This window comes from Athene cunicularia (assembly GCF_003259725.1).
Source record: "Athene cunicularia isolate RWA chromosome 1 unlocalized genomic scaffold, athCun1 chr1_part2, whole genome shotgun sequence".
NCBI classification, from domain to species: domain Eukaryota; kingdom Metazoa; phylum Chordata; class Aves; order Strigiformes; family Strigidae; genus Athene; species Athene cunicularia.
The window spans coordinates 34,190,883-34,205,051 of NW_020799092.1; the positions used below are offsets into that span (position 1 = coordinate 34,190,883).

Sequence of the window (14,169 nt, forward strand, 5' to 3'; positions counted from 1 at the left end):
ACTGAATCATGCCAAGCCACTGGCATGGAGGTCCAGATGCATCAGCAGCAGGTTTTGGGGGAAACCCACATGCAGGCTCCTCTTCTGGAAGCTGCTAGGGTTCTCCAACCCAGCCACATCCTGTACCATGACATTTCATAAAGATAACCAATTGATAACAGACAAAAAAACTTGATCTGTAGCCACAACAATTGCAGTCAAATACAACTAAACACACAAGACACTTTAAAATGGCTTGCACATGCTTTCTATATGCACATTTCACATTTGTTGCCATCCAACTTTATAAGAAAGAGCTTGCATCCCATTAAAAGGGAAGACATCCACCATCTAGAGATAAGGGAAAGTTCAATGGAAACATTAAGATCCACTTTAAAGAGTTACTGTCTTAGTGCGTTATTTTTTGGCATTGCCTGGTGAAAATAACATCTCATCCAAGCTTTAAGATGCATTCTTGAACTACATCCATGGAATAAGAAACAGACAACGTAAAGCTGAGTAGTTCCAGATTCTGAAAAACTGGAGAAAGCTATAAGTGCAAAAATGAACAAATGTATAATGTGAGTTTACAGTAACTGCTGAAAAACAGTTCCTAGGATATGTTTTTATTAAACGAACATACATTTAATCACCGAAGAAAATCTCCAGACCAAATAAATTCCAGTGTTTTGCAGAAGAAACTTTGAACACAATATTTAATGTTTGAATAGATTAAAATTCAAAGACAATCTTGCATCTTTTATTCTGATCCTTAAGCTAAAACTTTTATTACAGATACTTTACTGTGGGCATAAGATAGTTAAAGAAAAAGGCAGAAAAATGAATGAGTCACTTGGCTGAAGAAGCACAGCAACATTGAGGTCTGAGTGCTATTTGTTAGCTCATGTCTAGCAGTATAAAATAAGTTGGAAAACAAAAGTCTGTTTGCAATTTGTTTTACAATCTATCAAAAGTGTTTTCCCTCTAAAATACAAAAATTTCTTGTTTAAGGCTATGGCTAGTGATCTAAACTTTCTCAGGTTTGTGAAACACTGATCATTTTTTCATCCCACAGGAGTAACAGATGGGTTGTCCTTGTACAATATATGGTATCCACCTGCACTTCATTAGAGAGCTGCATTTTTGCACATGCCACACCACAAGATCACCATGATGACATAGCAGCTTCAGAGAACAGCGTGACTAGGGCTTTTTTTTTTTTTTTTTTTTTTTTTTTTTTCTTTTACCTCCTGACACTGTTTACAGCATATATTGGTTGATACAGTCCCTTATTGCATCTGCTCTGGGAATTAAGGAAAGCAGCTTCAAGGCAGTAAGGTAAGTGCTGCTTCATGTTTTAACTGTAATGTTCAGCTATTTAAATGTAACGGTAATTGGAAAACATGTCAGGATAAGTTTGCCAATTTGTAAATTGAACACAAATCAAAATTGCTTAGTGGATTCACTTTCTCAGTTTCCTTGAAACAATCTCACATATTTTGTGCATCAGTGTTGCACTTTTTTAGTCTGTTTTGCTCTACTTCAGAAGACTTGATGCACAGTATAAAGAAATTTGTAAGACTACTCACTGCTTACTTGTTCATTCATAATTATTAGTAAGAGCTCCACAGACTCCATTTGTTAAATCATTTTGCTTCATTTTACAAAAAGGCAAGGTATTCTGATATTTAAATAATTAATCAAGTAAACAATGAGAGGAAAATTATGGGTAATTTAAAGGTTTTTTTTTTTTTAATTTTAAAGCACATTTTAAATATACTATTGAAACTTTTAAAAATTAAATCTGCAAACTGTGTAAAATGTTATGCTGCATAATCAATGTATATTTAGTCTAAGTCTGATTGAATGATAAGCTTATATTTATTTTGTTTCACAATAGCTTTAGAGTTAAGGTAGTATAGACTAGCTCCAAAATAGCTTGAATAGTTTGTCTACTGTAGTAAGCATTTTTCCAAAATCATGTATTTGTCATTTAGTATGTTTTGGCAAGCTGACTGAGCAACTTCACAAATATTTTCACAGGTATTTTACAACATAACTGGGTAGAACAATTGCAGGCAATTAGTTAAAGCATGGTTATGTTTTAAGATAAATGTCTAAGAATGTATTCTGATTTTATCTTTTGGATTCATATAACTCAGTGCAACAAACAAGCATGTGCACATGATCTATTTACCATTTACACTTCTGACAGAGAAACATTTAGATAAGTGAATGAGAAATCCATGAATAAAACTAGTTAACTACGCTACACATGTATTTTACTATTCTGTTTTGTCACACACATGTTCATATGCCCTTGTACTACAAAATTGTCACCTACATTTTAAAAAGTTGTTGATAAAATAATTCAAAACACTTACTGTCTAACTGTTAAGATTACTTCCAGGGTTCTGCAGAGCAGTTAAACATTGTATACTATTTAAATGAAATATCAGCCTATGATATCAGTAACAAAAATTAGCATTACAAATACAATTTAAAACTAGAAGAACAATAGAGTTTGAATTTAAAATAAGATATTTATGCTACTTTATCAGTAAGACTGTAATATGATGCAGATGTGCAAAAATGTCACTGTAAGGTCAGAGAGTGTCATCCAAGAACTTCATTACACTCTGTCTTATACTTTGAATACAGAAGCAGTTAGTCCCCCATTCTTAATGCTTAGTACCTAAATAGGACCAGATTTTGAGCTGATTTGTCTCACTGTAGTGTCTTTGCTTTCAGAGGAGCTGTACTTACTTATACCAGCAGGGGACTGATGGTTGAGTTTTCATGTTCTCCTGCAGTAATGAAGAACAGACAAAGGAAATTACACTGATAACTCATATTCCAATGATTGCTCTATCTTATGGATTGTAATTGGGTAAATGTGGTGTGATCAACACCGTGGAAAAGATATCAAGAATCATTCTACTTATTCAGGGGACAGCAGCTTAGTATCTTGCAGAGGGAATTTGTGGGTGTTTGACTGAAGATAACATGAGAACATTTTAAAAAAAATCTTTGTGCTGTGCTGCATGAGATCGATAGGCTCTGCCTAAAGGTACTTTAGTTTTAGCTGTCTAGAATGTAATGTGGCTTTTATTGAGTCAACAAAAGCAAGGAAATTTAGAATTAGGGAAGTCTTTCTATCTATGGCCCTGCATTTTAACACTGTACTTTATAACACTAAACAATGCCAACAGCAAGACTAATTTACTCTTCTGGAAGATTGCCCACATCTGAGATCTATGTCTGGTGGTCTGTTTACAGGCTTCACATACTTTCTGAAATTACTTGAGAACTCAAGGAGGTTCTAAGGATTTTCTTAATCATCTCACTCTCTGAACAGCAGTTGAGTACACTGAGCCTTTTGTTTTACTGGTGAAAATCAAAGTAAGCTCACTGACTTCAGTGATGTTAGACCCACTTTTCCACCACAACGTTTATCTAGGTAGTAAGAAATAAAAGCAAGATGCTAATCTGTGAAGATACTGTGGAGTATCTGACAAGAAAGTTATGCTCTTAAAAATTAAGGTGAGACCACTCATGTTGGAACACAGCAAAACATCCTCAAGGACACGGAACATCTTTTTGCTGTCACGTGAACTGGAAGACCAATTATGCAAAGTCAATACTTTATTATTCTGTTGATTTAGAATGGACATACAGTGTAATCAACACATTTATTGTTATATATAGAATTTGCAAGTACATTTGCACTATCTGAAATTGAGACATTTCAGATCCACTCTAGATCCATATTAGAGTATACACAGGCATACATACATAGGCAGTGCTGGTTGTTTGACATGTCCAAGAGAGTATGCTGTATATTGCTATTAGTTTGTTCTTTAAGTGAATAAGAAACTTAGTGGACGTGAACCATCAGAAGAAAATATTTCAAGCTACAGGCATCTTAACAGCACACTATATAGCAGATCATTACCCTCTGATTGTAACTTCCCTGCTGTTTCAAACTTAAGTCAAATTGCCACGTTATTTAGATATGAGGCAATTCAGTATATTATGAATGCTTGATAGAATTCAAATGGCAGAACTGCCTCTGAGCATGACTTTCAGCAAAACTGAAAACTTCTGTGCCAAGCTTAAAAAACTTGAACTTCATCATCCTTCTTGTGACTTAAAAAATGCAGGAAGATATAAAGAATGTTGAATGTTTTCCTTACAACAGCAAAATAGCCTGGAATTTTATATTACAAAGACAGATTATAACACAACCTTAAGTTTCTAATAGCAACACTGCAATACTTACAAACTATTATATTTTTTCTTAATTAATTGCTTTAAACAGGAAGCCTAAATTAACTAGTTTTTCATTATAGTCTTTATGTGGTAAAATTTCAAATATTGCTGAAAGAGAGAAAATATTAAAGTTATAACTTTTTTTTATTCCCTTTCACCATACAGGGACAAGACACATTGCAAAGATGGCTTTAAACTCCCTACCTGTCTTTCTGTTATTGATTAGTGGCATTTTTTGCCAGTATGACTATGGTCCTGGAGATGATTATGGCTATGATCCTTTTGGGCCATCCTCAGCAGTCTGTGCCCCAGAATGTAATTGTCCTTTAAGCTACCCTACTGCCATGTATTGTGACAATCTTAAACTGAAAACCATTCCAATTGTACCAAGTGGAATAAAATACCTTTATCTTCGAAACAATATGATAGAGGGCATTGAAGAGAACACGTTTGATAATGTAACAGACCTACAGTGGCTGATCCTAGATCACAACCATTTGGAAAATTCAAAAATTAAGGGAAGAGTCTTCTCGAAGCTAAAACATCTGAAGAAACTTCACATTAACTACAACAATTTGACTGAAGCTGTTGGACCACTCCCCAAAACTCTGGATGACCTTCAGTTAAGTCACAACAAGATCACAAAAGTCAATCCTGGTGCACTTGAGGGACTGCTGAATCTGACTGTCATTCACCTCCAAAACAACCAGCTGAAAGCAGATTCTATTTCTGGAGCTTTTAAAGGCCTGAATTCACTTTTGTATCTTGACTTAAGCTTCAATCAGCTTACAAAGCTACCAACAGGACTGCCTCACTCCTTACTCATGCTCTACTTTGATAATAACCAGATCTCCAATGTTCCCGATGAGTATTTCCAAGGTTTTAAAGCCCTGCAATATTTACGTTTATCCCACAATAAATTAACAGATTCTGGAATACCAGGCAATGTCTTCAATATCACATCACTCGTTGAGTTGGATCTCTCCTTCAATCAGCTGAAGAGTATTCCAACAGTCAGTGAGAACCTTGAAAACTTCTACCTCCAAGTCAACAAAATTAACAGTGAGTTAAATTTGCATATTTTCATTAATATTCACCACAGTCCAGACACTGATGATCAGTGAAAGTATCTGAAGGGGTAGATGAACCATTCTGAAGAAATGGTACTGGTTTGACTGTTAGTACACTGACATTTCTCTGACTGTTGTCCACATAAATGTTAAAACACAGACATCTGATAGCTACTCAAATTAACCTTAAAGAGAGAAATTTCTGTTTTCATACTAATGTGGGTATTATTGGTCAAATTCTCATCTCAAGTAAGCTGGAAAAACTCCACAGAAGCCAATGGAGTTGTCTTGTACAATTGAGGAGAAAACAGTGGAAAATGTTTGATCAGTGAAGAAAATGTTCAGAATTCATAAGTCAGCAAAAAGAGACAGATATCAGCTGAGGATCTGGCTATGGTATGTGTAACCTTTTAGGAGTCTGGCAGTGAGAGGAAAGAGGGAGAAGATAGCAAACTCATAAGGTATCAGGCATAGGAACAGTGAAAAAGATACAGCAAAGAAGTTGCTTTTTTCTCTTTCCTTCCTTCTCTCATGCAGTATCCCTCCAAATCCATTTTGAAATCCAAACTGCTGTCCCTGTTGTTTTTTCTTGCAATTCCCACATTGCATGATCAAATGTCTCCATTCAGTGATGATTTGAAAAAATGTACCTTCTGCAGTCAATAGATGTCACACCTTGCATGAGATCTTGGAGGTTTCTACTGAGACAGGGCTTTTACAAGGCTGTCCTAATCCTGGGGAGGGAAGGAGATGTTGGAGAGTTGGAGAGGCCTCACCATTGTAAGCAGCTCTCCAGCTGCACCTCTGTTGGTGGTGGTCCATGACAGAGTGTCAGATATGTCAAATATAACATTTTTTTCTGAAGGAGGACTTATATCATCTGGCTAGCTGGCATAAAGTAAACCATAAAACACTCTCTTCTGTTTGCCTGCTGTATTTATCAGGGGTTTAGGATATCAGTGTTAGCTATTCCATACAAAGCCAACTCCATACAGACATAGTTTTTAAAGCCAAATATTTCAGTGCAGACCTTACCAGACAGGGGGCAAGATCTTTTGAAATGTTTTGTGTTTACTATGCTTCACGTTCTCCTCAATGTTATGATTTTTTTTTTTTCCTATTACATCTCAGCTGTGTTTTGATGAGGGAAAACACTGAGTTAATGCTTCCCACCTGAGGCACCACATACAGTGACCTGTAGAACTCTATCAGATACTCTTCCTTTCCTAAAGGAGCTAATAATGATGATGTTTAATTTCTCATTAGATGTATGAGGCAATTTTCCCTGCTTAGAGTGGTTGCTTTGAGCCTTCTGAAAAATAGCCAGGTACTGAGTTTGCTTTCCATTCACATTCCCAAGGACTTCTGAGTCAAGTACTGTGACAATTTAATTTTGCAATGAAAGCTGTATTTCTAGAGTACTGGTCAGCAACAGCGAGGGGATGGTGTGAAGGAGTGTGCATTGGTTACTGCTTCACTGTCATCGTTACCCTGTGTACGGATGCAAAAGAACTCTGATTTACTGGCTTTTGCTTAACCAGAAAATCTAGCAGACTTCAATAATAAACTTTCTCAAGTATCTAATTTCACAGGTATGACATTGTGTTGCCTAAGATGCTAATTGACAATGTGACAGAAAATTTAATTAGAAATAAGTATTTCAGTTTAATAAAGTACCAGATACAGAGTGATCAAAGTTTTTTCAGTTCATTGTTCTTTATAGACCTATAGCTGTGAGTGCTTAGTCTTTCGAAAAATTGAGCTGGTTGACCTTTAAACAATAACCAGTTTATTTTTTTAATAAAATATAATTTGCCAGAGATTTGTGTAAGGCTGACTGTAAACAAGCCAACTTCCCTTTCATACCATGGGCCATAGTAAACATATAGTGTGCGAGGGAGATTTCTGTATTAAGGATAATGATAATTTGTCCTAAAATGTACAAAATTTACAAACTTTCAGACTGTGCTTACATAGCTTAAAGATTTCACTTACACTGAAATCTAACATAAATATATTTCTCCATAGTTCTTAATTTGTTATGCTCTCCCTTTTTCTCAGGTACCTTTAGGTTACCAATTAACATTCATATTTGTCTAAGAAAGAGTAATCTGGTTCCAACCCTTTTGATATTACCAGAAAGAAAGGAAATACTTCTTTAAATTATTTTCCATGAATTTCATTCTGGGCTTGCTACAGTCATTATGCCAATGCATAATGACCTATAAAAATTACTTGTTTGAGAAATACACTCATTTGAGTGACTTCAAGCTTTTTGAACAGAAGTTGATGAATATAGACATAAAAAAAATGTAGCAGAATTGGGTTCACTTCAGTATGTTCTGTCTTCATCTGTGATGCTAGGCGCAGTTGGTAAAGTGGATAGCAAGCTGGAATAAAGACAAATTCAAATTAATTCCTCTGATCTCTAACTCATAAATTGAAGCACATCCATTATATTGAATGCAAGTTAGGTATCAACTCTATACTCCACCTACTGTACTTGAGGCTCATTGGATCTCCAGTTTAGCATAGGAACATGGAAGGTTTATAGAAGCCTTTGCTTTCTCCACAACCTCAAATCTAAACTGTAAATTCTAAACTGAAAATTAATTTTTAAAATATTTCTTATTAGTAGTAATTTAAGGTTAGGATTTTCTTTTTACTAGCAATGGTTTGTTACATGCTTTTAAGATGCCATTAGGATTTTATATATATATACACACACATTTGTTTTGTAGACTCATGAAAGCAAAAAGCAACTCTGCAGAATGGAAAAAAGCAGAGGAGTCATAGAGATTCAGTGATACAAGAAAAGGGTCCAAAGGCAGGCTTCTCCATATTTCATTTATACTTGTAAAAGATTAAGGAGAGAGGGTTGTTGCTTCCACATGAAATCCCAGCAAGAATATAGCATGTGAATATAGCATGGGTGAAACAAGGGGACTATGAAAATGTTCCAGAGGACAGTTAAGGGGCCACATATTCCGTTTCAGTCCGTCAGTGTATCAGTACATGTACTGTAATTGTACTTACTCTAAATGGAGTTAGTTGTGGAGATGCTTTATGGTCTTTTAGCTTACTAACTCCACCAAACCCAAAAGGATTATTTTACAACAGCCTGTGCAGAAATGACTCACATACTGTGGACAACAGACCAGTAAGGATGACTGTGGGACTTCAGTTCCCATTAGGATTATCCCCTGTATCGCACACCTGAACAAGGAATCTTTGCACAGTTAATCTTCCTCTCAGCAAAAGGCTGCTTTCGCTCCTGATGTACAAGGGATATACTCTCACTTAGCATATAGTAGAAAAATGAATTAAGTCTAAAAATAAGTGTTTCTATGCTCCTATTTTTCTCTGTAGTTATGGGAGAGGGAGAGGGAGAGGAGATGCCTGTTCCTGATCTTTTATTGTTCCATCCTCAGATATTTCAGATATTCAGATAGTTTGCTAGAATATCAGAATTTCTTATGGTGACAGACACCTTTAGTGGGGAAATAATTTTCATATGAAAATCGAATATTCATCCAACCCTTCTTATTTTCAGTGTCTGGCTCATGCAGGAATTCTGTGTTGGGAAAATATGAATGCCACACTAATAGCAAAATTCCAGGTACACTGCCTCGGAACCTGATTATTATTCAGGAAGACATTTTAACACCTGAGCATTCATAAGAGTAATAAAGGAGGAAGCAAGCTACTGACCTATTCTACGCAACAGTGCTCCAGTCTTACTGACTGCAATTCCCATACAGATTATATAGGTAGAAGGACATCAAAGGTATTCACAAAACCCACATCTATTTTCTGTTAGTGGAGTCTGTAATTAGAATACAAACATTTTTAATATGATTTTAATAACTAGCAATTATATGATCTATGAAAAATTCACAAATGCAAACTGTATGCACAAATATTGGAGACTGAAGTCCATGACAGAGTTCCTTTGACTTCTGTGAGAACTAAATCTGCATCTAGTTCCAAAACGTTTTCAGTCTCATAAATAGTCAACACAGATGAGTATTTTGGTCACACAGATAAATTTTGTGTTTTATATACATGAAGTTTACAGTCTTTGAGTAGTTAAGCATCTGTCCAAATTGTATAAGCATACCTTGCTTTGCAACCAAATGTTATTATTTATGCTGAAAAGTAGCAATATGGAAAAAAACAAGTAAGTATATTTAGAAAGTTTTAAAGTATCAGAATTGGTCTGCAGTCTTACTATATTGCAATATGGACTGCCAAAAAATGTGCCATTAAGGATACATATTATCTCTTACCCTTCCAAAAGAAAGCTGTACAATATACAAAATCTAAGGAATAGTTTTTATCTGCTTAATCAAACTGGTGATCAAGAGCAAACATTTAAAATACATTTCCTTAATCCCTACTCAAAGCAATTTATTTTGTGAAAAATACACAAACCCTTACCCATTCTTCAACATATCTCTGTTTCCAAAAAATTGCTTAAGTTTTCATGCTTTAAAGAGCTGCCTGTACAGATGGGTGTACTTTTATTCTTACTTTATGCAAGTCATGTTTCTTCAGTGGTAGCAGATTATTGTAATGCCAGTTCTGAAAGTATCCAACTGCATTGCGAGACAACCAGGTGCTCAGGCCCAGTCAGCATGGGTTTATGAAAGGCAGGTCCTACTTGACAAACCTGATCTCCTTCTATGGCAGGGTGACCTGCGTATTGGATGAGGGAAAGGCTGTGGATGTTGTCTACCTTGATGTTAGTAAGGCCTTTAACACCGTTTCCCACAGCATTCTCCTGGTGAAACTGGCTGCTCGTGGCTTGGATGGGCACATGCTTTGCTGGGTAAAAAACTGGCTGGATGGCTGGGCCCAAAGAATTGTGGTGAACAGAGTTAAATCCAGTTGGTGGCCGGTCACGAGTGGTGTCCCCCAGGGCTCGGTTTTGGGGCCACTCCTGTTTAACATCTTTATTGATGATCTAGACGAGGGGATCGAGTGCACCCTCAGTCAGTTTGCAGATGACCCCAAGTTGGGTGGGAGTGTTGATCTGCTCGAGGGTAGGGAGGCTCTGCAGAGAGACCTGGGCAGGCTGGAGCCATGGGCTGAGGCCAACTGGAGGAGTTTCAATAAGGCCAAATGCCGGGGGCTGCCCTTGGGCCACAACAACCCCCAGCAGTGCTACAGGCTTGGGGCGGAGTGGCTGGAGAGCTGCCAGTCAGAGAGGGACCTGGGGGGGTTGATTGACAGCTGGCTGAACAGGAGCCAGCAGTGTGCCCAGGTAGCCAAGAAGGCCAATGGCATCCTGGCTTGTGTCAGCAATAGCGTGGCCAGCAGGGACAGGGAAGGGATCTTACCCCTGTACTCGGCACTGGTGAGGCCGCCCCTCGATTCCTGTGTTCAGTTTTGGGCCCCTCACTCCAAAAAGGACATTGAATGACTCGAGCGTGTCCAGAGAAGGGCAACGAAGCTGGTGCAGGGTCTGGAGCACAGGTCGTATGGGGAGCGGCTGAGGGAACTGGGGGTGTTTAGTCTGGAGAAGAGGAAGCTGAGGGGAGACCTCATCGCCCTCTACAGCTCCCTGAAAGGAGGTTGAAGATTGCTGGGGATGAGTCTCTTTAACCAAGTAATAAGTGACAGGACAAGAGGTAATGGCCTCAAGTTGCACCAGGGAAGGTTTTGACGGGATATTAGAAAGCATTTCTTTCCAGAACAGGTTGTTGGGTGTTGGAATGGGCTGCCCAGGGAGGTGGTGGAGTCCCCATCCCTGGAGGTGTTTAAGAGTCGGGTCAACATAGCGCTGAGGGATCTGGTGTAGTTGGGAACTGCTAATGTTAGGTAAATGGTTGGACTAAGTGATCTTCAACGTCCTTTCCAACTTAGATGATTCTGTGCTTCTGTGAAGTTAAATTGGAGTTACGAAATACATTTCCTCCCCTTACTTTAGTACTACAACATGATGTAGGTCATAACATTTTCTTAGATGAGTTAAACAGTCATACAGAAAAGATATTTAAGGTGATGTTTTTAAAAGTCCAGGGATGACCTATGATAAATAGTCAAAATTGTATCCAATTTTGAGAACACTACCTTGATTTCTCAGAAATTCTGAGCTAGTCCTTTACAGCCTAAAACCAAATGAAGATATGAAATTTGTCTGCATATTGGTGAATGGGTTTGTTGACGGAGTCCCTTTAAAATATTTTCTTTGTGAATTCAATTGATGTCAATGATCTGAAGAAGATTCTGAACACAGAATTTCTCTGCCTTATATAATTTCTAGTTTACAGTTAATACTGCCCAAAAGATACAAGACATACTTTTTCATTTGATACCTCTCTGGTGTTATGTGAACCAAATAATATATATAAATATATCTATATCTATATATATATATATAGATATAGATAGATACATAAATTACAATCAATATAAGTATTTTAGTAAAACGTTTAATATTTGCACTCACCTTTTAATCCTGCTGTTTTGGAAATGTTCAAGTATAAAATATAAATGTAATATTCCTCCCCAAATCCAGCCCCAAATTTCATTTTGAAACTAATAAATAAAAATGACACATCCAAAATAATATTTGACACAGACATCCATTGGACTGCCTGTTCTTAAGGGTAAGGCCATATCATGGTTTCAACTTCTCCAGAAACTTTTTACTTCGTTCAACATCTTATGTAGCACTGTTTTACCCTTCGATCATAAGGTACCCAACATAACTGTTTCCTCCCTATGTACCTCCAGTTTTACTGGAGATTCAGGTTTTATCTAAATACTACTTTGGACCTCTATATAAAATCTGAAGTCTTAAAAATCAAATGGGTACTGGAATCACATAACACTTGAAAAACTTCATTTGAAATTCTGAACCTCTCACACTAATGGAAGGAAGGTCTTCTAACACAAGCCCCTCAAGTGCCAGTAAACTCATGAGGAATTGAACATGCAAAATATTAAAAAATAGTAGAATAAAATTAAGGTCACAATTTCCAAATAAAACAAAATAAAATAAAATTTAAAATTGTCCTATTTGTTGTAATTATTCATGCTTTCTCTTATTCATGTTCCCTTTGTTTCAGAGTTCCCATTAAGCAGCTTCTGTAAGGTTGTTGGGCCAATGACCTACTCCAAGATCACACATTTGCGCCTGGATGGAAATAATCTCACTCGGGCTGACTTGCCACAGGAGATGTACAACTGTCTTCGCGTGGCTGCTGAGATTTCACTGGAGTGAGATACCTGGGAGCATCCAGTTCCATTCTAGGGGTAGTAACTACAGGAATTACATCATGATAGTTCTTTAAAATTAGAATATGCCTTTTACAAAGTGTCAATCTGCATATTATCCATTCTGTTTGTTAATATTTAGCATGCACTTGGCAACCTTAAGGAAACCTGTGCATATTTTTACAAATGGTTGTATTTAGAAAGCATGAGAGTGACCAGATGTGGTGCAAAATATGCCTTCATCTGTCTATATAAGTTGATGGAAAGCGTTTAATTTCATAGAAATCTATGTCCATGCATGCCATACATGTCAGCTGGTATCAGATTTACATGGAAGTCAGGTGGGTTTCATCAGAGTGCTGAGCAGTATGGGCTACCCTGTGTAAATACATGATTCCTCTCCAACCAATCCATCTTCCTTAATTATTCATGCCTTTCTCATATTGTTATCAATTACAATGGAAAAAAATGATCAATCTAAGAACAATTTAAAATCGATAAAAATATGTTTTCAGGGCCCATGGTACTATTAAATTTATGGAATATGTGAAAGATAACAGGGAAACAAACAATCTTCAGGTTAAAAAAATGTTTACTCTTCTTTTTGTCATACTTTCATTTAAACTTTCATGGTAAGATTTTTATCCATTGATGGTATAATTATTTCAAAATAAGTCATATATACAAGTATTTTTATTCAACTACTTGCATGCTACTTTTAACTATATTGTAGAAAATAAAACATAGCAAATAGTATTTTTGTGTCCATATCATTGTCAACTATGTTTCAGTCTTTTGTAAATTAAAAAAAAAAAAAAATCATCAGGTTAAGACAAGATAATCTAAGCTATTCTATTATTAAAATTTATTGTAAGGTTAAATAAACTGTTTTGTCTACTTTCAAGTTTCAATACGTTTGTAAATATATAATTTAACATATTCCACTGCTCTTGTGTTGGCCATTAAGTAGATGTTTTATGAAGTTTTCAGTACACGAGACAAAGCACTTTGAAATAGTGCAAACTAATTTCTCAGTATTGTCAAAAGGACAACGAAATTTCTCAGAAGCCACAGGCAATGAGTAAAAATGCAGCCGTAACTACTCAGATAGATAGATAGTAGTACATTCTGTATGGGAATGAATAGTCCAAATATTGTCAGCATTCTGGAACACACACTAAACTAAATGTGTTAGTAACTAAAACTGTAAGTGGCTTGCTTCCAAACACGGATCATCCCACAGGTACTATTTTCCTTTCAACTACTAGACTATTAAACACGCAAACAGAAACTCTTCTAGTTTTTACAGCAAAAGCAAAACTATCACATCTAAAAAAAACCCAACCCCACACCAAATAATTTAGTCAGCACGTTGCTAATTGCAGATCCTCAGAATCAATACACAGTTTGACATAATACACAAAGAAATCTGGTACTAGAAGAAAAGGAATGATGCAGGAAATAATAGAAATATTTTTCTCATCATTTTTGAATTCATAAGTGTTACTGCTTGTTTTAATCCACATACAGGAAGCATTGAAAGTAAGCTTTGTTACAAGTAAGCTAGAATTATCATAGAAGAATAAAGTCCAAAGCTGGGGCTTGCTGAACACATCAGAGTGGG

At 36.4% G+C, this 14,169-nt stretch overlaps 1 protein-coding gene across 1 annotated transcript; it reads left to right on the plus strand.

Annotated features, from left to right (window-relative positions):
* Nucleotides 1-1,219: 1,219 nt before the first annotated feature.
* Nucleotides 1,220-13,442, plus strand: LUM (lumican). Its single transcript, XM_026867953.1, has 3 exons — nt 1,220-1,317; nt 4,417-5,313; nt 12,398-13,442. The coding sequence occupies exons 2-3, from the start codon at nt 4,437-4,439 to the stop codon at nt 12,550-12,552; spliced, it is 1,032 nt and encodes a 343-aa protein (XP_026723754.1). The 5' UTR covers nt 1,220-1,317; nt 4,417-4,436; the 3' UTR covers nt 12,553-13,442.
* The last annotated feature ends 727 nt before the right edge of the window (nt 13,443-14,169 follow it).

What these genes read in the sequence shown, in the direction of transcription:
- LUM (XM_026867953.1), top strand. Translation starts at nt 4,437, where the DNA reads ATGGCTTTAAACTCCCTACCTGTCTTTCTGTTATTGATTAGTGGCATT. An exon ending in CCAAGTCAACAAAATTAACA is followed by an intron (nt 5,314 to 12,397) that starts GTGAGTTAAATT and finishes CCTTTGTTTCAG; the next exon opens with AGTTCCCATTAAGCAGCTTC.